The following is a 26451-nucleotide window of genomic DNA, read 5'->3' as shown; positions in this document are numbered from 1 at the left end:
TATTATTTAGTTATATTTATTCTTTATAATTATTTATTATAGTTATTATTTCATAAGTTTATTATTTATTATAATTATTATTTTATATATTTATTAATATTTTATATTATTTTAATAATACTAATTATTTTTTATATTATATTATATAATTAATTGTATTTATTTTATTATAATAAAATATTAATAAATTAATAATATGAAAATATAAACTTATATATATAAAAAATATAATTCAAAATACTATAGATATATATTTTATTACATACTAGTTTCTTCGCACTAAGTTTAGAAAGAAAAGTTGTCAAAAGAAATTTACCTCTACTTTTAAATAATATTTTATTTATTGGAATTTGTGTATTTCGCAACAATCTGTCCTTGAAAGTATCCACACATTTCTGTGGGAACAAACAAAGCCTAGGGTTTGTTTGGATTGGGAAGAGGATTTGAGGGAGTGAATTTAGAGTGATTTGAGAAGAAAGTGTAAAGAAAGTGAGGTTGTTTGGATTATGGTATATTAGAGTGAATTTGTGAGGAAAGTTTATTGAAGTTTGTGTGTGATAGGATGGTGGTAAAGAGATTTTTATTTTTTTTAAATTGTATAAAATATAAGTTTACAAATTTATCCTTTTTAAAAAAAATATTTTCACAAATCAAATCAAAATTAAAATTAACTTTTATTTTTATTTTTGTTAATATTATTATTTAATAAATTTATTTTAATTATTATTAAATATGTAATTTATATTTATATTTATTGTTAATAATTTATTATTATATATATATATATTTTTTAAAATATTATTGATCAAATATTTCATTTAAAAAATATAAATGTATTTAAAATTATTTCTATATTATATTATTATTTTTTATATTTAATACTATTATTATATCAATTATCCTTTGTTATAAATCATTATATTTATTATTATTATAATTAATTATTATTTATAATATTTTAAATAATTTTATAAATCAAGGGTAATATGGTCAATTCACATAATCTATGTGGCTTTTTTGGGCAAATCTTTGGGCATCCGTGAAGATGAAAAAATGTGTTTCAGCACCTTTCTTCGCTCGCCAATACACATATATAAGTGGAAACAAACGCACATAATCTCTGCCTTTCTTCGTATACAGTGAACAACCAGAAACAAACACAGCCTTAGAATGGAGAGGATTGTACGCCTGCTTACTTATTATGTCGATAAAAGTCTCTCATCCTCCACGTTTGCATTCAGAAATAATCTTTAAATATAATAGAAATTTACATTCCGAAATCTTAAACTAGTCTACAAATCACTTTGTTTCAAATCTAAAGCTACATACTCCGAACTAAGAATTATAGTTTCATAGCACTGTTTACGTGATGGCAAAACCAATACATGTATTGATGATTCCTGACGTGGTTAAACGATTTTTTTTTCACGATTTTTTTTTCTCGATAAGCAAACGAGGACGAACAACCGATTGTTTTTACAGATGGTAAGTTATCTGATCAATCCTAACTTTTTCATTATGGTACTATCTAACAAATCATCAGGGCAAGGAAATCAGAATAAAATAGCATTCATTCCATTCATGCTGATTCGTAAGAGATGAGATAAACTCAATAGAGTTTAATGATACGGGCAAAATAAATAAGAAACTCGATTTGAGTTGAACACAACTATTAGTCCATGCCCACTTTTGCCAAGTAACAGTCATTTAAGCAGTAGCACTCGACAGAAAAGCTCTTCCAGGTTGACGATTTGCAAGTGGTCCATGGCACCCAAGAAGCTGCAAGACAGCATGAAGGAATTTATGAATTAGATAAGCTAAAATAACTTGGAAAAAATAGATCCATTGAATGCATAACCAAAAATGTTCTTCAAACAAAACCAGATCCAAGTGTGAATTAGGTAAGCAAACACAATATGCAGTAAATTTTCAATATGTTCAATTGGTACATCAACATCCAGGTGCAGCTTTGCGTTACCTTAGCATTCACACCATCAGGCATAATCCTATTCTCTGACTTGAACTTGAGATAATCGGAACGGCTAAACTTGGTGAAACCCCTAAACAAGCAGTTAAAACAACAATTACAGTCAAATCAAATGCATAAAAAAGATGATAAAGGATTGAAATAAATAAACTCTAATCAAAATCAAAACCTTTGAACAAACAGGCAGTAATTCCAACCTAATCAATCACAGGATGGCAATGGATAAAAGATATAAGGATTTGTCTAAGAAAACATTAAATAGATTTCTTTTCATTCAAAATTAAGGTAAGGCAGAAACTATACTCAAGTCAAAAAATTGCCTTAACTAATCTAGGAGTATTCATGTTCAGATTGCTGTCAAAATAATTAATATTATATTAATACATACCACTTCCTGCTAACTATGATCTTCTGACGACCAGGAAACTTAAACTTAGCACGACGAAGGGCCTCCTGTGCATTATGACTGTTACTGTCCTTACATCGGACAGAAAGAAGGACCTGACCAATGGCCACTCTAGCACATGTACCCTGTGGCTTTCCAAATGCACCTCTCATTCCAGTCTGAAGCCTATCAGCTCCAGCACATGAAAGCATTTTGTTGATCCTAAGAACATGGAATGGATGTACTCTGACTCTCAAGTGGAAAGCATCCTTTCCAGCAAACTTTGTCATATATTTGTTGCATGCAATTCTAGCAGCTTCCAATGCTTCACTTGAAACATTTTCCTTTTCCCAGCTAACCAGATGGACACAGAAAGGAAACTCATCAACACCTTTCTTCTTCATACCAACATCATAAATTCTGATCTTAGGATCAGGAACACCACGGCAGAAGCGTGATTTCGGGTATGGTTTGTTTTTTATCTGCCGATAACACCTTGCAGGCCCTAAAACATACACCATCATACCATGAATATAACATATGGACTGTAGTTACAGAAGTAACAGCATTAAAAAGAAAAGAAGAATAATCTCCTAAATGATATCAATACTATAACATCTCAACAAAACCATAACACAATTTATGCAAGGATTGAGAAACAATATGACATTGCAAGACTAAGCCCTGCACATGTGACTTGATAGTGGTTTTCAAGTAGAAAATGTAAATTTTGTAAAGGAAAAGAAAACTGACATATTCTTGAAGCATAAACCATAAGTAGCAGCAGGCATATATCAATGGTGTAACTCTTGGTGAAGAACTACGTAACATTCAGACAAAGGGATGACCATGAACACAAAAACAAGCCGCATACAGTGAATTTACAAATAACAATGCGCTCAACTCTTAAGAAAAAATAAAATCAATTGGCCTACATTTGATTATAAACATAAAATATACAATGGTGGACGATGTATTCAAGCATCAACCACTTCAAAAATTATGTTAACTTTTAAAAGCTTACAAAACAACTCCAATCCATTCTTTTCCTTTTAAGATAAACCAAATGGAATTCATGGTAAACAGAGTTGCACATAACATAAATTTCATTGACACGGATAATCAACATGTTGCCTGTCATAATATCCACCAACCACAAACCAGAGGCAACAATGGAGCTTCCATAAACGCAACAACTAAAACGGCTATAAATATCATTCTCGGCTTGTATACAAGATGCAATGTATATTTATTCAAAGCATGTCTCAATCTAGCTATCCTCTAAATCCAAAGAATTCTACAGATAAAAAAGAACAAAAGAGAACATAAAAAATTCAAAAAGCACAACTACGAAAGAATTATAATGGTGTAAAAAAACACGAAAGATGAATCGAAACAGAGAACAGAGAATAAATAACAGAGAATGTGGATGCTTACTCCTCCCCATTGCGACGACTCTCTCCGCAACGCAGTGGGTTCTGGCTGTGCAAGAAAGAGGGAAGACCTAATCCTGTTAACCTTTTGAAATTGCAACATGTCACACAAGTAATTTCGATATTCATTTATGGGCCGACTCCTAATTTGGCCCAATCTAAACAGACTGTTTCTTCCTGCACCTCCATATCTTCTTCAGGCACCTCCATACACAACATGAAAATACATTTTATCCTTCTTGTGCCACCCCCATAGAATAACTTTCAGATTATGTAATCCGAAAACGCATTTGAAAAAAGACTTCCGAATTACATAATCTGAAAGTTAAAAAACACTTCTGGATTATGTAATCCAGAAAGTAATCATGCATCTGAAAAAAGACTTCCAGATTACATAATCCGGAAGATTTAAAAAATGACTTTCGGATTATGTAATCCGGAATATTACAGAAGGGCATTTTTGGAAAAACGAAAATCTATGGAGGTGAGAGAAGAAGGTATGGAGGTGCAGGAAGAAGCAGCCATCTAAACAACATTCTTACTGTTATTTCTTTCTCGACTGTTAATTTTATATTATATTGTTTTTTTTTCACCTTCATATTTCGGATTACATAATTTATAATGCTATTTTTGATTATATAATTCAGAAGTATGAATTTGAAAGTAACTTTCGGATTATGTAATCCGGACACGCATTTGAAAAAAATTTCCAAATTACATAATCCGAAAGTTATTCTCATATTAGAAAAGACTTCTAAATTATGTAATTCGAAAACTAATCATGAAAAAAAAAATCTGAATTATGTAAACTGAAAACTAATCATGTATTTGAAAAAAAAATCAAATTATATAATCCAAAAATATATTACAAATTTAAAAATTCATTTTATAGATTACATAATCCAAAATACTATACGAATATATTTTTTAAAATACATAAGTTTAGGAAAGTGAGAGAAAAAACATATTGAGGTGCACTTAAAAAACCAAACTACCTACCATCTTGTCACCACCGGCTGCCACCACTTCCCATCATTAACACATTTGTGTATGTGTTGTTTTATTTTTAACATTTGGATTCTAGAATTATAAGTTATTTTACTTATGGAAAAAAAATTGTGTTGATGGTGTTATCGTAAGATTTGAAATTTATTACCTATTTTTGGATTATGTAGACATACATTTGTCTCGATTAAGAACCAACTTATTTTAAATTTAAAAGCAAATTGATAAAGATATTTTATTTACAATGGTTTGTTAAAGTCTTGTACACTACATGTGCATTTGTTCCAAGTTACCACTTTGACAACATGTCAATCCTGCTTAGACACGTGAAAAGATACTTAAGAAGACATGATAATTGAGGGATTTCTTACTCTAAATGATACGATGTTCGAGAACCTTGATGAAAGCTTCCATAACTAGTTAAACCTTTTCGTCTGACCTCACTCGAGATTAGGGAATTGTTTTCCGTCATGGATAGGTCTAACATCCAAAAGTCAAACAATTCCCTTCTTTTGAAAATCTTTTCACCTAGTCTGACTCAAGGTTATGGTTGTGTATCATTAGTTAGTTTGATCTCTTATTAAAATAGAATGTAACTTATCTAACGAATCACTTATAAGGTTTGTTAATCACTAATAGAAGGATTCAATCAAACTACATACAATCTTAGACAAAAATCATAGAAATATATAATTATTGTACTTGAAATAGATTGAAAAAAAAAATACAAACTTTAAGGATTAAATAATATTAATTAAGTCAAAAGGATAATATAACAATTAATTATGATTTATAAAACAATTCTTTTACCACAAATAAACTCACTCAATTTAAATATTCTAATTTAAAATCACTTAAACTTAACAATTATATTTCTTAAATTCTTCTTCTTCTGTACTCAAAATATTATATTTGTATATATCTAACATATAATCAAAATATTACTCTTTAAGAAAGATAATTCAACATTACATCAAAAGAAAATATGAAAAGAATATTTTAGGAAACTTTGCGAATAAAATGTTGTTATTTTATATAACCAAAAATCATATTTCCTTCTTATCTAAATGTTGTTATTTTTTTTATCCAACTAGATTCAAAATCATAAAATCCACCTATACAAATTTGGACCAAACATAAATAAACTCGTCCCTACCTATCTCATGAATATCATTAGTTCTAAGTATTACTAGTTAATATTTTTATAATATATATATATATATATATATAAAATATAAACATTTATCTTATTAAAAAATCATTAAATAGAAATTAATTTTAAAAACAAAAAATAATTAATTACTATAGTAAATAAATTAAATATTATTTTATAAATTAAAAATATTAATATTTAAAATAATTTTTATTATTAATAAAAATTTATAAACTAATTTTTAAATTAATATCTAATTAGTTACCAAGATTTTATCTATCAATTTTAAAATTTAAATTAGTTAATAATTAAAATTTTAATAGATAATTATATATCAATTTAAAAACTAATTATTTTTATCTCTAAAATTATTTTTTATTTAATAATGTTTTTACAATCTTTTATTTTCTTTTTTATTTAATAATTTTCTTATAATCTCTTATTTTCTTCGTTATCACTTCTAATAATTTATTATTATTATTATTATACCATTTCTATTTTCTCTTCATCACTCTTTCAAGGATCCCAATCCATTAAGAAATAGAGTATCCACACTGTTGGGAAGCTCTTATAAATTTCACAATATATTACAAAATAACATTAATATTTTTCCTCTACAACTTTCATACTGCGGCTCGATCAAACATATTTTTTTATATTAATAAAAATATTAAATTTCAGCAATTTCAATGTTTAAAATAATACAAAAAAATATTTTTTTAATATGATTTTTTTATTTTTTTAAAAAATCAATCACAAAACATAGTTTTAATTTGTTAAAATTTAACTTTATGTTTAATGTCTATTTGAACCTTTCATTTTGTGGAAAAAAAATGTAATTTAAACTTAATCGAACAAATAAAATCAATGTTATATTATCAATAATAATTTATATTAACTATTATGATTAAAAATTAAAAACTAAGACTAAAAGTGAAAAAATTATATTTTTCATGTTGTTTACTAGTTTGACACGTCAGAAAAGCGTCACAGTTTGTGATCAAACCAGCGTAACAACGAGGTATATGTTCTCATCCATCTTGTTTTTCCATGTCGCTCAGTTTCGTATTAAACTAAAACTCATCTTAGAAGAATCAGAAGCTACGATTTTTGTGTACTGAAAATTGATAGTGATTGTCGTTGCTCCAAAACTAAAGTAATTTCACAGAAACACACACTTGTAACAAACCAACCATGAAAATCTATCACGTTCCTTCTCTGCAAGACAACAATTCCTTCTTGTAAGTCTATATTGTTGAAGCTGGAGGAAGCTTCTTCCCTACCAAGGCTTGATGTGTGTTTGATGAAGAAAATGGCTTGAGTGCTTTGAAGATTGTAATAGGTTTTTAGATTCATTTGTAATTAGGCTTGTAAGTGTGTATGATTGCCTTTTGCTGTATAACCTATCCTAGATGCCTAACCAAGTCTAGATCAAGCACATGATGTGGTTAAATGGGTTTTGAAAAGCTTTTTAAAATGGTTTTAAAAGTTTTAAATCAGTACACAAATAAATCTGTTTTATGGAGAAAAAATCTGTTTATTTCTTCTCTGTTAAAAGGCTTTTCTAAAAGTTCTGTTAGAGACCACAGGCAAAGCTTAGTTCGTTATTTCAGTTAAAGCTAAGTTGGCCTACTTGTCTTCATTTAATCTGTTTCACTGTGAAAGAATCGGTTTGCCCTTTGATCAGTTGAAAGGTTTTTCACAAGTTAGTTAGGACACCAAAGGTACAACTCAGACAGTTATTTCAGTTAGCTGAGTTGGCGGTTTTCACAAAATAAATCTGTTAAGTTAAAAAATGAATCTGTTGTTTTCATAACTGCTTTTCAACTGTTTTTTGAAAAGAAGTTAGAAACTGTTTTCTATATAAAGAAAAGTCTATCTCACATGAGAGTGTGCCGAGCAATTACGTTTTTGACAGAGATCAAACACTTTCTATGTGAGAAGAAGGATTGAAAGATTTTTTAAAGGTTTTCCAAAGAAATTTTCAAGTGTGCTTGTTCTAGGAGACCTTTGATCTTGGTGAAGGTGCTGGTGCAGTTTTGTAGCAAATTGAACTACTGGTTTTTGGGTTCTTGCATCTTCTTTTCAGGTGTAATCTTTCCTTTATTCTGTTTTGTAAAGGTGTAAGTGTTAGTCACTCCTTGATAGGGTTTCTTGGAGTGCAAGGTGTGCTGAAATAGGGTTTTTCAGCATTGTGTGTGTTGTTCTTGTAGTGTTCAAGAACTGCTGTGTTTGTAAGTGATTGATACTGGTTTTAGTGAATTCCACCTTGGGGTAAGGTGAGACTGGATGTAGCTCTGTATGAGTGAACCAGTATAAAAACTTGTGTGCCTTGTCTTCTCATCCCTGCACTCATTTCTGGTTTTTTGTTTAATTCTGTCAAGAACTAAATCTGTTCTTTTGAAATTGAATCTGTTAATTCTGGGTTTAAGTGAAAATTGTTCTTTCTGATTTGTTAAAGTTCTCTGATCATAAACAAGGCTGTTGTATATAATGGTTTAAGTGATTTGTGAACAAACTGTCCATTCATTAAAACCTGAGAAATGATCATTCCTCTCAAAACCTTGTGTTGAGTAATTTTGCTTGATTTCTAAGCATAACTGTATCCTTCACCCTCACAATATTAAACTGATCTGGTTTTGTTATAATTCTCTGTTGATCACAATTTTACATTGAACAAATTCAAATTTTGTCAAGACTGCTCTGAAGAATCAATCTGTTTCATGTAAAAACAATCTGTTCTTTTTGCCTCTGGAATACTGAAAAATTGTGTGTTCTTGCGAAAATTTTATAAGCTCAATTCACCCCTCCCCTCTTGAACTTAGACACTAATAGACCCAACATATATGTTGTTCTCTGCATGCAATCCTACACAAATTTAACATAAACACACATGCATATTGATGAGCACATATTCTAGTTCTTCATGCTTCACTGTTTATTATTATTTTTATGGTTTTTCACTTCTGTAGAATCGTTGACGAGAGCACGAAAGAAGGTGTTGTGGTGGACCTTATAGAGCCTGAAAAGGTTCTACTAACTGTAGATTCGCATGGGATTAATCTCAAGCTCGTTCTCACCACACATCATCATGGGTGCTAACTAGTTTCTACTTTTTTTTACCATAGATTTATTTTGGGTTGGTCATGTTGAATCGTGTTTGTTTGTTTAGGATAATGTGAAGCTTAGAAGTTTCTTTCATGTGCTAGAAGTCAGAGAGAGTAGGATTATTCATTTACTTTTTTGAAGTTTTGGCACTTTTGGTACATTTATTACAATTTTTTTTATGATTTTAACTCTTGAGATGACACATGTGTTTGTAAATTGTGTCATTATGGCAGAGAGCATGTTGGTGGAAATGAAAAGATAAAGCAATTGGTGCCTGGAATTAGAGTCTATGGTGGTTCGATTGATAACGTCAAGGGTTGCACTGATAAGGTTCAAAATGGAGATAAGGTGTCCCTTGGGGTTGATATTAATATATTGTCTTTTCACACACCATGGTAGGTCCATCGAACTTGTCAATTCCCCTATCAAAAAATGGAAAGTTTGATTTTACTTACCACCCTGCATTTCTGAAGTATGACTGTGATTTTGTTGTCTTTCCTTCATTTTGTATGAAATGAGTGCCTTGGTAATGCCATTGTTGAAGAGGTTTCAAAGCCTCATCCACTTGGTAACGAAGCACAGTAGTTGTTCACAATGAACTTTTTGCTTGCTGAATTTTGTCATGCCACATAAGTACACTAATCCTTAGTAGTGAACTTGTCACATCAACTAGAAATAAACATATTTCAACTAGAAATAAGATAGAAATAACCTATTAGCTTTAAACTCGAAAGAGGTGATATGATTTGTTCATCTTTGTACTTTTGTTATCTTCTATATCATTCAAATTTAATTCTACAATTATATTACCCTGCTATATTACCCTAAGCACAGGGTTGAAGTTTTATTCACTTTCAATATGAAAACTATTAGAAGCATTGAGTTGTGTTACAAAAGGTATCATTAAGCCATTACCTTGCTTATGTCATTATTAAATACATGTTGCCTGATGATTCCTGATGTGGTTTAGCCCAATTTCATGTTTTCTTGAGACACAGTTCCCTCTCTTTTGTTAATATTGACCGTTTTGGTGACCCTTTAGCCACACTAAAGGCCACATAAGTTATTACATGACTGGCAAAGAGGAGGAGAAACCAACTTTTTTTACTGGAGACACACTAGTAAGCTCACTGATCAGTCTTAGCCTTTTCCTTTTCTGAAGCTCTCATGGAACATTTCCAAAAGATAATTGATCCTGCCGGCAACTCGAACGTGGAGGAATCGCTTCATAGCACTCTCTGCCCTGTCTACGCGACTGCGCCTTCTGCAGAATCACCCTCAGAACCTTCTCTTGGTGCTCCAAACGTGACCTGCAAAACACACAGACGGCGCCTCTAGCGGCCGTTTGCACTCCGACGATCAAGTTAGTCCACAGAACCACCAAAGATGAGAAAACTAGCAGTGTGTGTGAAAAACTCTTGCTCTTTTTTTTTCTCGTGTCTCCTCATCTTTCCCTGATTCCTTCTTTTATGTCTCTCCCTCTGTTTCTGGGCATAACAGAATTCTGTTATGCTTTTCAGAGACAGTGTACCTGCAGAATCAGTAGTGAGAGCGTGAGAGTCTGTGCATGTCTGCGCTCGGCTGCGCTTGTCTGTACCCTTAGTGGTACGGAGTGCACTTTTGTCTGGACCGCACCCCTCTCAGATGATGACACGTGGAAGCCTGCAACTCACATCTAACCACACACGTGTCACTCACTGGAAGGGCTCTAGCGCTTCTCTTTGTGTGCCTAAGTTACGCCCTTGCGGAGTAACTTAGGATATTTCTCTCATCTGGGTAAATCGCATACTCTTAGGAGAACGTCAGGTGCGGCTGGTCTAGGCACACTCACCAAACGTTGCTCTCTGCGTATACAGCTTACCCTTCACGGTGCCACGCACGTAATGGGTTGAGGGAATCACCAATCACTGACTGGTTTACTAGTTCCCTCAGGCCACTCTCGTGCATGATTCCCTAAGATGTGATCATGCTAGGTCCATGCGTAACGCTCTCGCTGGGAACCTCAGTCCCAGTTTAACTGCGTGTAACACGAGGCCCCGATGACAATGCACCCGATGACTGATCAGTGCTTATTTGCTTCTCGCGTTCTGCCCCAGGCGTTAGTCTGAGGACTGGTTTGTTGGTGGCCATTTGGCTGCTGACCACCGATCACCATTCTGGATGATCTGTCCTCTGACCTCTCTGCCACCTGATCTGTCGGTGGTCACCTGGTCACTGACCCCCGATCACCGCTCTTGGCGATCGCCTCCCTGGTCTCTCTGTCACCTGGTCCACGTGTCACCCTGCGAGTGGCCCACGTGGTTCTCTGCTGCTGACGTCATCTACGACCGATGACCGATCAGATCAATAATAGTTATTGGAAAAAAATTACAATAAATTTATTATAAAAGTTATGCCAAGTTCTTGGTGTGTGATGCCTGTGTGTACATGAATTATGAAAAAGTCCTACTTTAAATTCTTGTTTGTTTTGTTATTGCTTCTTCTACCGTTTATTGCTGGTTACGGGAAATTTTTTAAAGGAACTGCACAAGAGATGTATCAGTCACTCTGTGTGACATTAAGTTCATTACCAAGACAAACCCGAGTTTGCTGCGGACATGAGGTAACATGGAACTAAAATCATCTCTTCTAAAACTCTCTTATCATCGTGGTTTTTCCTTTATGAATTACATGTGATCATATTTTGGATGTGCATAAATTACATGTGATCGTATTTTGGATGTGCACTGACCCAACCTAGGAAGGGTTAGTTGTAAAAGTTATTGCTCATAATTCTCAATAATCATTTTGTGGCTTTTAAAGTTAAGGCTTACGTTTTAACTTGATACGATAGACACTTTGGGATAATTTTTTCCATTTTTTTTATAGATTTGTAATAGAGAAAAAAAGTAAAATAAGTTCTCTATAAACTAAAATTAATTTATATAAGGCAATAGATCGATGTAACATAATCAGGGATTAAGTTAAGAATAGTAATTCATGTTTCTAGAACTTTTTGTAGTGTCAGTCTTTTGTTCTCAAATTGAAGACTTTGATTTCTTGTGAAGAGGTAAGATTTTTTCAAGAATCCTAAGCATGATAATATGGATCGCAATGCAGGTTGATCCGTCCTGCATAGGTTTGTTTCGCGTATGGTTTACAAAATGCGAGTTGGGTTACCCGCTCTACATAATGAATGTTAGTCGGCGGGTCTACGGACCAGCCCACATAAGGTTTCTTTTTAGAAATTTAAAAAAAAATGTTTACTATTTTTTACTATTGAAAAATTGAATATATAAATTTATTAATTATAAAAAAATTGAATATAAAAAAATTCAATCAAAATATTTGTTACTTTTTGTATTGCTATTGAAAAATTGAATATTAAAATTCAATACTTATAATTTTTTTGAATATAAACTGATTATAATTGAATAAAAAATTAAATTTATGTTTGCTACTTATATAAAACATCAAACATCAATATTAGTTAAACATTAATAATTCAATTAAGACAAAACACAATTTGTTTATATTCTTCAATTTCAAACTTAGTTAAACATTAATAATTCAATTAAGATAAAACACAATTTGTTTTTTTTTTGTGCCGGGTTAGCAAGCCAGTCCATCCCTTTTTTTTGTGCGGGTCAGTAGGTCAGTCCATCCTGTTTCGCTGTTGGTTTGTACGAACTGCGGGTTATGCAGGGTGAGCTAAGCGGGTTAGCAAGTTGAATTGCTAAGTCTTGATCCTGCCAGTTGACCAAGCGCAAGAATGATGCCTCGTCACGATCTTTTTTCACCAGCTTTAACACCACGTGCGCTTCAAGTCCACGCTACAGATTGTCTCTCTGAGAACTTGAAAACACAGTATGGCGCCTCTGTGGCCGGTGGCGCTCCGACGCTCAAGTCAACAACAGGAACACCCAAAAACTGAGAGAAAACTAGGTGCTATCGAACCGTGCTCAAGTGTTCTTAACAAGAAAAATGAGTCGTAATGAACGTACCTCCAAATTCTGTTAAGTTTACCTTTTATACCTAGGTATTTTCTCTCTCCAGACAGTTACACTTTGGACGCGTGGCCCGCATCCAACTCTACACGCGTCATCATCTGGGCTGGGGTAACTTAAGCGTCATTTCTATGTAGCATCCAACTCTACGCGTGTCATCATCTGGGCCGGGGTAACTTAAGCGCCATTTCTATGTAGCATCCAACTCTACACGTGTCATCATCTGGGTCGGGGTAACTTAAGCGTCATTTCTATGTAGCATCCCGTTACGCGGCCAAGCCTCCTATTCAAGGTGTAACCTAGCACGTAACACGCTCTGGAATGCCACCCGACAAAGCAAGTATCGGATGCAACTAAGTACATCATCTCTGTGATATCGCTTGTCGCAGGTGCCACCTTCCTCGCTGCCACGCCATGCATGTTCTAGCTAAGGAAACCTCGCCATCGACGAATGTCCACTCTGGGAATCCCGTCATCGATGAGCAAGTTGTTTCCTCCAACTCACTTAACTTCCATGCTTCATGCTGACGTAACAATCATCTTTACTGAACTTACACGCATGAACTTGCCTGAACCTCCAACAACTTCAACTAAGTTTACTGGGAAATTCGGCGATGTGCTTCTTGTGGCGATTCCTGACCACCTGATCTTCCATTATCTAACACATCGATGATACGAAAACCTGACGACAACCGACTATGTACACTGAAGAACGCCACTTCCACAAACGGCGACTATGTTAACTTCTTGACCACTCATCTTTCTCTTGTCCACGTGTCCTGCCAAGCACGCCCCACATAGTCACTTACTGTCCACGTCATCACACCCGATGACCTGATCAGTACAAGTCTATTTCGAGCTTTTTGCTAGCGGACTACGAATCAACCTGCATGGTCCATCCCACATTGTCATCTCTACATGATAATGCATATATCCACCAAACATAAACTTAAAAGGTTCAAAACTTACGTTGGTTACGTTGGTCGAATCATGAAGTGTCGATGTAAAATTTTAGATTTTTTTAAATAGATTTAATTATCTTTTTAATTCTTATATTAAGGATTAAAAATTATTTTTATTTATAAATTTTAAAAATTCAATATTTTCCAATTTTTTAAAAATAATTCAACGTGATGGTCTCAATTTTTTTGGCTCTTAAATAATATTAGTTTTTGGCTCCAAGTTAAAACCTGAAATATAGAAAATTTATAACAATGATAAAAAAATATTTAATTCAGAAATCTATATAAAATCATGTAATTTAACAAAATAAAATTTACCGACAAAATAAAACTGGACTAGATATTATGGAGAAGAAAAATAATTCATTATTCTCTTAAACTTTATAATAATCATAAAATTTATTATAATTATTAAAATTATAATTAACATAATAAGTATTTAATATAAAATCGTCATAATAAATTTTTATTATATTTTTTTACTTAATAAATTTTTATTATATTCTTTTTACTTAAGTAACATAATAAATATTTTGTCATATAAAATTTTAACCTCATCATATGATAGAGTCATAATAAATATATGTTATCGATGCAAAATTTAGTAATATTTAGATTTCGAATAAGGATTTATATAAATGTCCATCATTTCCTTATCAGTTTGTCATTTCCTTATCAATTTGTTAGGTAATAACCTGACTCAATTGGCTCATAAATCTCTATGATATGTTATTTCCACTTTTAGATTTAGAGTCTATCATAATCTATTTAATACAACAAGTATTTAAAATACTATAAAATTTTAATAAATTATTTTCTAATTAAAACGTCATTTAACAAGTTTCAACATTACACTTAAACATAATTTTCAAGTAAGAAAATTGTTTCACAAAATATTTATAAAAATAAATATTTAATATGAAAATAGTTAAAAATATTATAAAATTTTAATTAATTATTTTCTAGCTAAAATCATATTTCTAACAAGTTTCATACGTAAGATTTCGACTACTTAAAACATAATTTTCAACTTCCATCATTCTAACCAAAGTTTTGATCGTAATTAATTCAAATATACAAATCTAAGGACAATATCAAATGAATTCCAAAATTTTATTATTCAACTACAATCAATTATAATTTTCTTAACCTATCCAATTTCAAATACTTTTTAAACACTATAAATCAAAATGAAAGTCAAGTCAAAACCAAATGTTATCATCACATCTAAAATATTTATCAATTAAAAATATAATTTATTTTCTGAAACTACCTTATACATAATAATTCTTTAATAGGAGATTTATACTACTAACCTTAAAAAGAACGAGAACTTAATCCAATCAAATAAAAGTGATTAATACACAAAATCAATCACAAAGAATTAACAAAACCAGTATTGAACTCATCAAATGAGTCTTCACAAAGTTGTTGCGAACCGATATTGTTGGAAGAAAACCAAAATCACAATTAAAATGGTCATTTGCTTGGCAGAAAAAAAAATAAGAAGAAGAAGAGACAAATATGAAATTTTAGAAACCTTTTAAGTAATACCAAACATAAAATTTTAAGTCAGATCACCTTAAATTTAACATAAACAAGTTGTATTTAATTACATAAATATTACTGCACAATCTTTTTGTCAATTGATTTCCTATTCAATGTAAATTAGCTTATGTTTGTATGAGGCTGGTTATTTAATATTTTCTTGAGTTTAGTTTGATTGTTCCTTATTTAAGTTGGAAGGTGTTCCTTGGTTGGAGGTTAGTTAGGTGTTAGCTCTTTATGCATAAGGGTTGTACCACCCCTCGTTTCCATTTATTTATTTTTATTACTGATAAAAAAAATAAAAAATTAGTATACAAACCAAAATTTAGACTAATTTAACCAGCCTCATAATTATACTTTATGTGGTCAAGGTCAAATTAATAGCAAATCGCATGTATACATTCAAGAAAAAAGTGAATTTCTTTCACACATTTTGGCAATTCATATTTTTAAATAATCACACTATAACTTTCAATATTATTATTTTAATATTTTTTTATATTATTTAATTTTAAACTTATTATTTATTATATATATTTATTTTCAAACACATCACATCAAAAATTTTATACAACTTTAAGAATGGTCACATTATAATTTTTCTTCTTTTACACCTCCTCCCTCCACCCCTCTCAGCACAACACAAATAATTTTTTTCTCATTTTTATAAAAATTATTACAATAAATAAATAATAATAAAATGAAAATTATAAGAGAAAAACAAATTCAACAAAACTATCTGTTATCTGTGAAGTGATTTGTACCTCAACATCCAACACAATCTATTTTTCACAATATAAAAATATGGAAGTATTTTTCAGCATCCAACAACACAATCTACTTTTCACAATATAAAAATATGGAAGTATTTTTCAGCATCCAACAACACAATCTACTTTTCACAACATATATGTAATTGTGGAAAACATGGAAGTATGAACCAAAAGTAGAGGTTCATTTCTACCAAATTAATTATGTAGACATTGATTGTAAGTTTTACAATATCAGAGGTTCATTTCTACCAAATTAATGGTTTAGATATTGGATGTAAGCTGTACAATATCCTTATTTAAAGAAGTGGGTTGTAAAACTTAATTAATTATTGTAAACAACTCTTTCCTAGGTTTACTAGGTATAATTAATAAGGGTTTTGATTGAATTGGTTGTATCTGTAGTACGCAGTGAAGAACTTGCAATTTGGCATGGCAATTGAGGCAGATAATTTGAAGATACAGGAGAAGTTAACATGGGCTAAAAATCAGAACCAATCAGGTTTGTCCCCATTTCAACATGTAAGAGAATACAAATTGACAGAAGCAAGTAACAAAGTGACAGATTTTGATTTCTTTGTTCGAAACTATTGAGAAATAAATAATGCAAAAATGTTTGGAGGAGAAAGTTGGTTGGCAAGAAGTGAACTTTAACTCTAATTCAACCTTATTTATATACAATGAATTGTTTTAATCTCTAGATGTGAGATTTCCAATACACCTCTCACGCTGAGAGTGTCAGGTAAGTCCAACAAATATTTGTTAAGATAAAATCAAAATGACTCTGATACCATATTAAAAAGTGAACTTTAAGTCTAACTCAACCCCATAAAACCGGTTATTGGAATGAGGTTTGCACCCACTTATATACAATGAAATGTTCTAATATCTAATGGATGTGAGATCTCCAACAGAAGCCGAAAGAGAAATGGATGATGGGGTAGTAGTGTTTGTGTGTATATTAATTTGTGTTGGGTGTTACTGAAACTGAAGAGGAGATATGATCGAGATAGATGTACCTAGTATCACATGTATGTTACGTTGGTTAGTCTAATGCTAAGATCTTCCATTTCATTCATGTTATATACTTCTCAACTTCAAAAATATTCTTTACACCACCTAACTTTCAACCACTAATCTTGCCTCTGTCAGACAACATAATGGCCTGCTTTTTACTTATTTTGTTGCATATTTTTTATTTTCTTTTACTTCTTCATATAAATATTTTTAAAGAAACTGTGTTAAAAAATGGAAAACAAATAATGGTTTTGTTAATTCCATCACACTCAATAGATAAACATAAACGGAGGCATTTATTGGAGCTTTAGAAGCTCTAAAGCGATTTAAAGACGATACATTATTTTTAAATACGAACGTGTGTTTTCTTTACATAAAAATGAAGATTTGGAATTAATATTTTGGCACTTAAATAATAATATTTCCATTTTTTTCAGTAATGAAAAAGGAGTTCATATCAACCTCAGGTAAAAACAATGCAAATAGGCGTTTTTGAAAAGGATAAAAAAAGAAAAAAAAAGTAATTGTTTTAATTTAACCGGAATGTCTCGAAATTTTGGAAGTAGCAAATAAATTTCCAACCAATCACATATATTTATATTTTTTTTAGTTACACGTAAAGATAAGATTTATACATTTTTAGTCTAAATCATAAATTTGAAAAAAAATTAAACGGGATTTTTGAATTTCAGATTTATGGTAGAATTAAGCATGTTTTTAAGACAGGGAGTGTAATTACAAAAACGTTTAAATCTAATTACCAAGAGAATCTGAGTTGTTACCAAACTAGAATTTGTTGAGATTGGAATGATTAGTAATAATCCAAGGAAGCAAGAAGTTAATAACGATAAAGGAGGAAAAAAAAAGAAAAGAGGTGACGGGATCCGTTGGAAGGGAAGGTGGAAGGAAAGAAAAGTATAACATTAATAATATCCAATGAAACGCGTTGGTTCATTTATCATCATTCGTTCATCAATGTCAACCTCTCACACAACACGCTCCGACACAGTCACACACAAAAATAATCGAAAGAGAAGGTTTCAGCTTCGTGACCTTGACTTTTCTCCTCTCTCCCTCTTCTGCTTCCGCTATGCATCTCCATCGCATCGCATCGCACGATCTGCGTTCGCATTAAACCCTCTCTTAACGCTCTAACCCTCTCTCACCATGTTCATCTTCGTCTACGTATCTTTTCCTCTTTCTTTAATCGAACTTCACCCCTTCGCTCGCGCCCAATAACCTAATCCAGACACTGTGCGCAACGCAAAACGAATGCTGTTGTGAATTCTGATCGGAGAATACCGTACGGAAAAAGGAATATAAGGTAGGTCAAGTTAGGGTTTCGAGGAGATGGAATCGTCGCCGTCGTCTTCGTCCTCCTTGTCGTCGTCTTCTGGAAGCGATGCCAGCGGTGGTGCCGCTCTCACGTGGCTCGGGATGAGTTTCCCGTTCCGTTCTCCGCTCTCTCTCGTGATGGATTACTGCACGCGTGAGGATTCCGCAGAGCCTGTGATTATCATTCCCCGGACGCGCCCGCGGTTTCAGGCGCCGGCTGAATCTGTTGCTTCTGCTTCGGCCTCTGATTCTGGCGATAATGCGTGCAGCGGCGCTGAGGAGGTTGCGATACGCATCATTGGGTCCGGCGAGCAAGACAGCGGCTCGTCGCCGTCGTCATCGAGGAGCCGCGGTGGGGAACCGGGCTGTGAGGAGGCGGCGGTGGTTGGGAGGGGCGGGATGCTGTCGTCGGAGGCTCGCCGGCGAATGGCTGAGGAAAGGGTGCCGTTGGTGTCTTTGGATGATGGGATTGGTGGCGGTAGGGATTCTTCTTCGTCTTCCTCTACCTACCAGAGGTATGATATTCAGCAGGTTGCGAAGTGGATTGAACAGATTCTTCCATTCTCTCTCTTGCTGTTGATTGTTTTCATCCGCCAGCATTTGCAAGGTACTGCTTCTTTCTGGTTTTGTTTAAATGTGAACTACGTGTTCAAGCCATTGGATTATATTGTTTAGGATTTGTTGTATGTGCTAGAGTTTTAGGATGTGGGCGAAGGAAATTATCTTGCTCAGATAGAGGGATTGTATATGCTTGACTTGTTGGCGTGACTGTGATGATATGACTTGTTTGGGGCATGCACTTTTACTTTTGCATTGTGCTTCAATATATCTTGGCTCTGTCTGCGCCTTGTATTTGGAGACCTGTCTTGGTTTTCTCGTCTGATGTGCTTGTTGGAATAATGGTTGGCCAGAGAAAGGTTGCTTGCTTTTTTTAGGGACGGAAGCCTTAAAAATACTATTAACTAATATACGTGCTACGTATTTGGTTTCAAGTAGATTTTTGGTGCTTATTTCTTGATAAATGTTTACTATTAGTTCAAACTAGGATAAAGCTAGTGTGAGCTGTCATGTGGCTTTCAACACGCTGTGTATTTGCCTAGGAAAGAGTTAGAATGAAAGAAAAGATTACCTGAAACACTTGCTGAGGATCACGTAGGGTTATGACTGTACCTTTCTTTTGTTCACTGTTATCTTTTACGGAGGTGCCTCTCCTTTGTAAGGAATTTGGATAATCATTAGAGATGTAAAGATGAATGTGTAAAGTTAATTCGAGATTATGTTGATTCCTCTTGTTTCTTTAATGATCCTTAAGTTATTATTATCAAATCTTTATTAATGAAGAATACCGTGCTGTTTGCTTTTTTTTATCTTTCCTGTGACCATGAGTCCGTGACTGATTCTTATCTTCTTTGAATCACTTATCTCTTCTAATCAGGGAAGAAGCAATGTGGTTTGCTTTCTGTTATTTATAGAGTTGATTAGTTCTACTGTATTGGGTGACACTAAACTATACAGTCTCAGTTTATTCTGGTTTTCTACTTGAGTTGATTCTATCAACATAACTGTGTCATATTCATTTATGGGAACATGCAGGTTTCTTTGTCACAATTTGTATATCAGCTGTGATGTTCAAGTCAAATGAAATTGTTAAGAAGCAGACTGCCCTGAAGGTGCCATTCCCAGATTTTTGTAATTCCTTTTAAATTTCCATTTCCCAAATGAAATATTTAAGTGTAAAATCCCATTCTATCTTGGCAAGAGGAAAATAAAATCGAGTCTCAATTTAAGTTCATTTTTGCAGGGAGATCGGAAAGTCTCTGTTCTTCTCAGTATCTCTTTTGCCTTTATGCTGCATGTTATATGCATTTACTGGTGGTATCGAAATGATGATCTTTTATACCCACTGGCCATGCTTCCACCAAAGACAACTCCACCTTTCTGGCATACCATATTCATCATTTTGGTTAATGGTATGCTTTTGTTCTGTTTATATGCAGTTATTACGTGGTTGTTATGTTCTATTTACGTTAGACATTTTTATTTGTTCTATTGGACATAGAGTCATCAAATGTATAATAATAGCATGTGTTTGGTGAAAAGCTAAGCAATTTGTTTTAATTGTCGATGCTTGATTAATGTGTAAGAGTCTGCGAAGTTTTGACACAACAGTAGGGTTATTTACTTGATTCATAATGATGAAATTGAAGACTTCCTTTTTTCATAACTCATTTCTATTTTGAAATATACTTTTTTTTTTCAAAATATATCTTCAGTGGAAGAATGGAAGTATAATAAATAAAAGGGTTCTTTGCATTTTATCAGTTACTCTAGGTCAAACTTGAATAAAACTTTTTCAAGATAAATTTTAACAGTTTGCGAGGCCAATTTTGAACTCCTAATATTTATACCCACTCATTTCAGGCCTCTTTATAGGGTGTTGTGGAAGAGCTTTTTATTCAGATTATTTGAGCTTATCTTATCACATATAAGTAACTAAACTTATAAAACTAACTTAAAATCCTTCTATAAGCTCCATTTAGCTTATTTCAACGAGCTTTATTGGTGAAAGTTATCAAAATAAGCTTATTGAATTAATTACTTGTGATATAAGCTCTCATGTGATAAGGATTTTATCAGAGAATGTGTTTAATTAAACACTTTACACAAATGTACCTGTATATGAGCTTGTTGAAATAAGTGCATATATAAAAATGAGTCTTACATTCTCCCTTATACAACTTTGAATAACAGCTTATTCTAAAAGCTAAAACAAGTTTTATCTTGCATATAGCTTGTGCTGAGCATGAACACATGCAGCCCCTCCTCCCTCGACTCCTTTCATTTGAATTGATGGATTGATGCATATCTCTGAATTTTTAAGTTACATGTTTTGCTTCAGTCTGCTGTGCAGCCGACCTTAGTGAAACCTAAACGAGTTACTTACAATATTAAACGTGTTCTTATTTTTTTTAATCATGAGCTAAGATTCATGATATTGAAGTATTTTTCCATTTGAAGTATTTGCTATGTCCTATTGTTTTTTTCTCTCTCTCAAATTTTTTTCCAGGCATATAATCATTTTAATTCTCTTTGTAACACATCTTGTTTCTTGGTTGGTTGGAATTGATGGTAGCAATGTACATTTGACATTTTAGATACATTGGTGCGGCAAGCAGCAATGGCTTTGAAGTGTTTATTGCTTATTTACTACAAAAATGGAAGAGGCCATAACTTTCGTCGGCAGGTTTGAGTAGCTCCTTACTTGTTATCAAGCATTATAGCATTTTTGAAGTATAGTTTCCTCCTGCATTTTTCTGATTAACTTGTTTCTAGGGTCAAATGTTAACTCTGATTGAGTACACTCTGCTGCTGTATCGTGCCTTGTTGCCAACACCAGTTTGGTACCGATTTTTCTTGAACAAGGATTATGGAAGTCTGTTTTCCTCACTGACCACAGGATTGTATCTAACTTTCAAGCTAACATCAGTAGTTGAGAAGGTATGTTTTCATTCTTTAAAATTGGCATTTACTTCATAGTGCTGTATTTAATAATATTTGTGCATGAACCTTAATTATTCCATTTTATTCAACCTTCTATGTATTTATTAGGTCCAATGCTTTGTTTCTGCCTTAAAAGCATTATCAAAAAAGGAAGTTCATTATGGGGTTTATGCCACAACGGAACAGGTAAATAATCTTTTAAATGCTCTGATTAACTCCGAATCTGTATACTTGCAATTATAAGTAATACTTATCACTTCTTTGTTGCAATGCATTTATATCGATGCCATTTTTTGGTTTGGCAATTGTTGCCTTATATTTCTAAATACACACAATGTATGTATTGGGTATGTCAGTTTGTGTCTCTGGCTTTTAATTGTGGTAAATTTGATATATTGTAACAATTTTTTAATTAGGAACCATTAAATCCCTTTATTTGTAAAATAAAATAAATGAATTATATAATTCCATGGTGTTAACTATTCTGTCTTTCTATAATAAATTGCATGAATGTGAAGATAATGTAATATAAGTTAAGGCTACTGTTTCCTATCTTATTTCTTAACATATAATTACTATTGCTATGGATTCTGCATTTTAGTGAAGTGCACATGTATCATGGTAAATTATTGCTCATTAATAATTTATCATGGTAAATTATTGCTCATTAATAATTTATCATGGAACCGGTGGCGTTACTATTTAAGAATTTAATGCAAAGGAAAGGAGTTACAATGTTGATTGTGAAATGAATGTGATTGATTAATTTTTTTTCTCAAGGCAATAGCAACGTTATCATGGTCAATGGTGTAGACTAGCGGAAGCATGAGAGGCTACAATTAGAAACCTAGAATGTATATCTAGAACACTAAATTAGAAACCTAGAAGAAATAAAATCCACCAAAAGTATCGCAATTCATAAAATTAAGGCACAAAGAAGAAACACATTAATAACAGAACAAAAAGAGAGGAAGAAAACAGAACTTTGTTGTATCATGCTTGGATGCAAAGAGCAGAGTACTGACTCTGCAGAGAACATAATTTCAGAATTAAGAATGTGAATGTATTTGATAAACATAATTTATGCAAGGACAATTTATTTGTGAAAATAGAAAATAATATTAAAAATAATGAATCAGAATTTCAGATTCTTAAAAAACAAGACGTTGAGGGAAAGAAAGAATAGAAAAGGGAATAAGGGAGAGAAAAGAAACTAAAAAATATAGAGGAAAATTGGGATCTAGAATTCTTTCAAGGAATAGATAGGTTAAGGAAATCCTATTACATGAGAAATAGGAATTGCCTGAAGACGGTTGTGCAATTGCTAGAAATAATTTCTGGTTGTTAAGGTAGTGTTTTGACAACTGGACATGCATTGAAGATGGTTCAGGTATATGTATAGTGTAGATTTTACGTGGAGTGCATGTTTTCTTCAAAAATAAGAATTACAGTTTCAAGTGGAGAGCGATCCTTTCCAAAAATAATATTTTTTCGTTATGGCTGCAATTTCCTCCATGACTGCTTTAAAAAAGGCAGTCTTAATTAGCTATGACAGACAACAGCACCATGCGATGGTCCTTCCATGGTATTTTTGTTCCACACCTGCCATGGCCATGGTGTTTTTTGTTCATGCCAAGTGTGGAAGACTGAAAGGAAGGCAATAGGATTACCATATAGAGAAATTGGTTTAGTAGGCTGCATCTCTCCCATGAACCGAAGGTACTCATTGTACATAGTGGGGCAGATAGCAATCATGTTGGATGTGTCAGATGAGGCAACCTGTGCAATGCTCACATTTTAAAACTGTTTTTTGCTCTTGGTTCTGTTCCATTCCTCATGGTGTCCTAACTCCAAACCTAAAGTGGAAAGTGGTGATAATGTTTACAAAATATGTTGTTCTAAAATTTGAGAACATAGCTCAATGATGATGTTTTAGGGTTTCTTGCAGATGCTAAGCTTGTCAATCTTTGAAAATATGAAATAGAAAGTTATAAACTAGGTCATCAAGAAAGATAGTACATGAAAGAAACATGTTAGACCTCAATTCTTCATTGTGTCACAGCTGAGCAACATGATTAAAACATTATTCTATCTGATCTTTTCATGTTTTAATTTAAATAACAAATGTAAAATGATATTGAATATTGTTTTCATTCTTTAACTTTTTCTCCTTTTATTTTCTACTATGATTATATGACCACTCATGAATCCCTTGTTAGATAGTAAAAAGATATGGCCTATGAACATGCTTGTATTGTCTCCATTCCGGAATAATATGACCTCATGTCATTCATAAATTTTATTTAGTCGGTTGCTTGCACGTAGTACTTGTATTTTAGAAAATAAAACATTACTTCTTTGGATAATAATTGGGGAGTGATGTTGAAAATGTATATTATGTTGATACATTGATGTTTACTTCATACTTTTATTCTATATTATGTGTTATGACCTTGTGTTTTTCCTTTGTATTTTTCATTTATGCCTTTTCAATGAGATCTTTTCTGCATTTAAGGAAAAAAAGTTCGTAAACCAATATTTGGGAGGAAGAATCTTTTTCTGGCATACTTTCTAATAGTGATTCTAACTAAATGCAGGTGAGTGCCGCTGGTGACATGTGTGCTATATGCCAAGAGAAGATGCAGGCTCCCATATTGTTGAGCTGCAAACACATGTTCTGTGAGGAGTGTGTATCTGAATGGTCAGTTTTAAATTCCTTGTTCGGAAAATTGAAAGCGTACTACATATTTAAGAAAAATGAACTATAGGATTTTAATAGTCTGTCGATACTCTATCCCGTAAGCTGCATATATTAATTCCATGTCCAAGTACTTTTATTAAAAAAATGGATACAATGTTTGTCTTTGGATTCTACAAGAATAATTTAGACTTTGTCTATGATAAGTATGTAGATGTTTTTGACTTCTCAACAAGAATGATTTAGACTGTATACTGATTCGTTTCATAATCGTTTTCATCAGTTCTCTTTAACCAACGAAGATACATTTGTTTTTCAGGTTTGAGAGAGAACGAACTTGCCCGTTATGCAGAGCATTGGTAAAACCAGCTGATCTTCGGACCTTTGGAGATGGATCGACAAGTCTGTTTTTTCAGCTGTTTTAAAGTTCACTTTGTTAGGCTTGTTGGGTCATATTTTAGAGCCTAAATATTCCTGGAAAATGTCACCCTCTTTGGTTTGGTAAAATTTTCCATTAATGGTTTCTCATGAAATTGAGATTGGAAAAACGAATAAACAGATATTTACATATATGGCTAAAATATAAGTTCTTTCTAGTGTAATGAGGTCAGATGTACAAGGGGCTATAGACAGCTGGCATATGAAATCCGCGTGGATCTCTCTTAACCTTATAAGCGTCACGTCAAACGAACTGGAACCATTTTGTTTATAATGATACATTTCAAATTAATTTCCCATTTCCCTTCATACTATTCTGTAGGGGGTTACTTCAACAGGTATAACTTACTAAATTTATAATTGAATAAGTTTTGACATTTTATTAAATAAATATTCGTCAACATTGAATTTTGTCAACATAACCAGTGGGTTTGAAAATTATAAATATATTTATGAAACTTCACACAAATTAAGTTTGTTTTGGCGATTTTAACTTCATATTTTGTTGTAGCATCTAATGTATTTCTTAAACAAAGTATTAAATGAATGAAGAATAAGTACATATTGACTATTAGTTTACAAGATAATAAAATTATGTAATTGATTGGTTATATCTGGACTCGACCCAAGTTTTGAACATGAACGTTCGACTTTCGACATGACAGGCATCCTTAGTTTTGCATACTATTCATCTCCCTCAAGTAAATAAGCTTGCTTTGGAACTTCTGTTTGTTTACTTTACTTTTTCTCATTTGATAAGCATAGAAGTTTTAGTTTTTAAGTAAAAAATAAATTACGCGGAAAGGGTCTCTGGAGTTCAAATAAAGCTTCATACCCTATGCAATTCAAATCAAGAATTCTTACCTCCGGTGAATTTTACCTCGTATGAAAGTGCGGGGAAAGTTTTTGTTCAGTCGGGTTAGATGAAAAGAGATAGTAGAGAGTAGAAACAAAAAAAATTACGTGTACACTCGGCAGCTTGTGGATGGAGAACGAAAATGTGGTCATACAGCATTCACAAATATATAAATCTGAAAACAGAAAAGTGAATGTAGGTGGCAACATTAAATTAATAACTAAATTTGGTAGCAGAAGATGTGGAGGTGGTGAAACTGAGGACTGGGG

The 26451-nt window shown here is 32.6% G+C and overlaps 3 protein-coding genes across 5 annotated transcripts; 2 read left to right on the top strand and 1 right to left on the bottom strand.

Annotated features, from left to right (window-relative positions):
• Window positions 1–1553: 1553 nt before the first annotated feature.
• Window positions 1554–3908, bottom strand: LOC137820371 (large ribosomal subunit protein uL16). 2 transcript variants are annotated; one of them, XM_068624425.1, is made up of 4 exons: window positions 3810–3908; window positions 2376–2877; window positions 1979–2060; window positions 1554–1779 (listed from the first exon to the last, which is right to left on the bottom strand). In XM_068624425.1, the coding sequence occupies exons 1-4, from the start codon at window positions 3817–3819 to the stop codon at window positions 1708–1710; spliced, it is 666 nt and encodes a 221-aa protein (XP_068480526.1). In that variant the 5' UTR covers window positions 3820–3908; the 3' UTR covers window positions 1554–1707. The 2 variants fall into 2 exon arrangements, with proteins under 2 accessions (XP_068480526.1, XP_090151222.1); XM_090295096.1 differs by lacking the exon at window positions 3810–3908 and having other exon boundaries at window positions 2376–2893.
• Window positions 3909–7157: 3249 nt separating this feature from the next.
• Window positions 7158–16931, top strand: LOC137822190 (hydroxyacylglutathione hydrolase cytoplasmic). The gene is made up of 6 exons (XM_068627091.2): window positions 7158–7204; window positions 8936–9058; window positions 9305–9466; window positions 10114–10191; window positions 11559–11673; window positions 16743–16931. Exons 1-6 carry the CDS (start codon window positions 7158–7160, stop codon window positions 16929–16931), a joined length of 714 nt encoding a protein of 237 aa, XP_068483192.1.
• Window positions 16932–18230: 1299 nt separating this feature from the next.
• LOC137823116 (uncharacterized) lies at window positions 18231–25490 on the top strand. Of its 2 annotated transcripts, XM_068628242.2 has the most exons (8): window positions 18231–19296; window positions 20283–20359; window positions 20491–20659; window positions 21845–21933; window positions 22023–22187; window positions 22299–22376; window positions 24788–24891; window positions 25208–25490. In XM_068628242.2, the coding sequence occupies exons 1-8, from the start codon at window positions 18705–18707 to the stop codon at window positions 25311–25313; spliced, it is 1380 nt and encodes a 459-aa protein (XP_068484343.1). In that variant the 5' UTR covers window positions 18231–18704; the 3' UTR covers window positions 25314–25490. The 2 variants fall into 2 exon arrangements, with proteins under 2 accessions (XP_068484343.1, XP_090151000.1); XM_090294874.1 differs by lacking the exons at window positions 22023–22187; window positions 22299–22376; window positions 24788–24891; window positions 25208–25490 and having other exon boundaries at window positions 21823–21905.
• The last annotated feature ends 961 nt before the right edge of the window (window positions 25491–26451 follow it).

The sequence above is a fragment of the Phaseolus vulgaris genome, chromosome 9 (genome assembly GCF_051622355.1).
Source record: "Phaseolus vulgaris cultivar YP4 chromosome 9, ASM5162235v1, whole genome shotgun sequence".
NCBI classification, from domain to species: domain Eukaryota; kingdom Viridiplantae; phylum Streptophyta; class Magnoliopsida; order Fabales; family Fabaceae; genus Phaseolus; species Phaseolus vulgaris.
This window is presented reverse-complemented; position numbering and strand designations above follow the sequence as displayed.

Bases quoted from the DNA above. Each gene is read 5' to 3' on its own strand.
- LOC137820371 (XM_090295096.1), bottom strand. From the start codon at position 2,893: ATGGTGTATGTTTTAGGGCCTGCAAGGTGTTATCGGCAGATAAAAAAC. The intron at 2,061-2,375 runs GTATGTATTAAT...CTGCTTGTTTAG, and splicing joins ATCATAGTTAGCAGGAAGTG to GGGTTTCACCAAGTTTAGCC. The intron at 1,780-1,978 runs GTAACGCAAAGC...GCTGTCTTGCAG, and splicing joins CTGATGGTGTGAATGCTAAG to CTTCTTGGGTGCCATGGACC.
- LOC137822190 (XM_068627091.2), top strand. From the start codon at position 7,158: ATGAAAATCTATCACGTTCCTTCTCTGCAAGACAACAATTCCTTCTT. The intron at 10,192-11,558 runs AGTAAGCTCACT...GCTTCTTCTACC, and splicing joins TTTTTTACTGGAGACACACT to GTTTATTGCTGGTTACGGGA. The intron at 11,674-16,742 runs GTAACATGGAAC...TTGTATCTGTAG, and splicing joins GAGTTTGCTGCGGACATGAG to TACGCAGTGAAGAACTTGCA.
- LOC137823116 (XM_068628242.2), top strand. From the start codon at position 18,705: ATGGAATCGTCGCCGTCGTCTTCGTCCTCCTTGTCGTCGTCTTCTGGA. The intron at 20,360-20,490 runs GTGCCATTCCCA...TCATTTTTGCAG, and splicing joins AGAAGCAGACTGCCCTGAAG to GGAGATCGGAAAGTCTCTGT. The intron at 22,377-24,787 runs GTAAATAATCTT...AACTAAATGCAG, and splicing joins TTTATGCCACAACGGAACAG to GTGAGTGCCGCTGGTGACAT.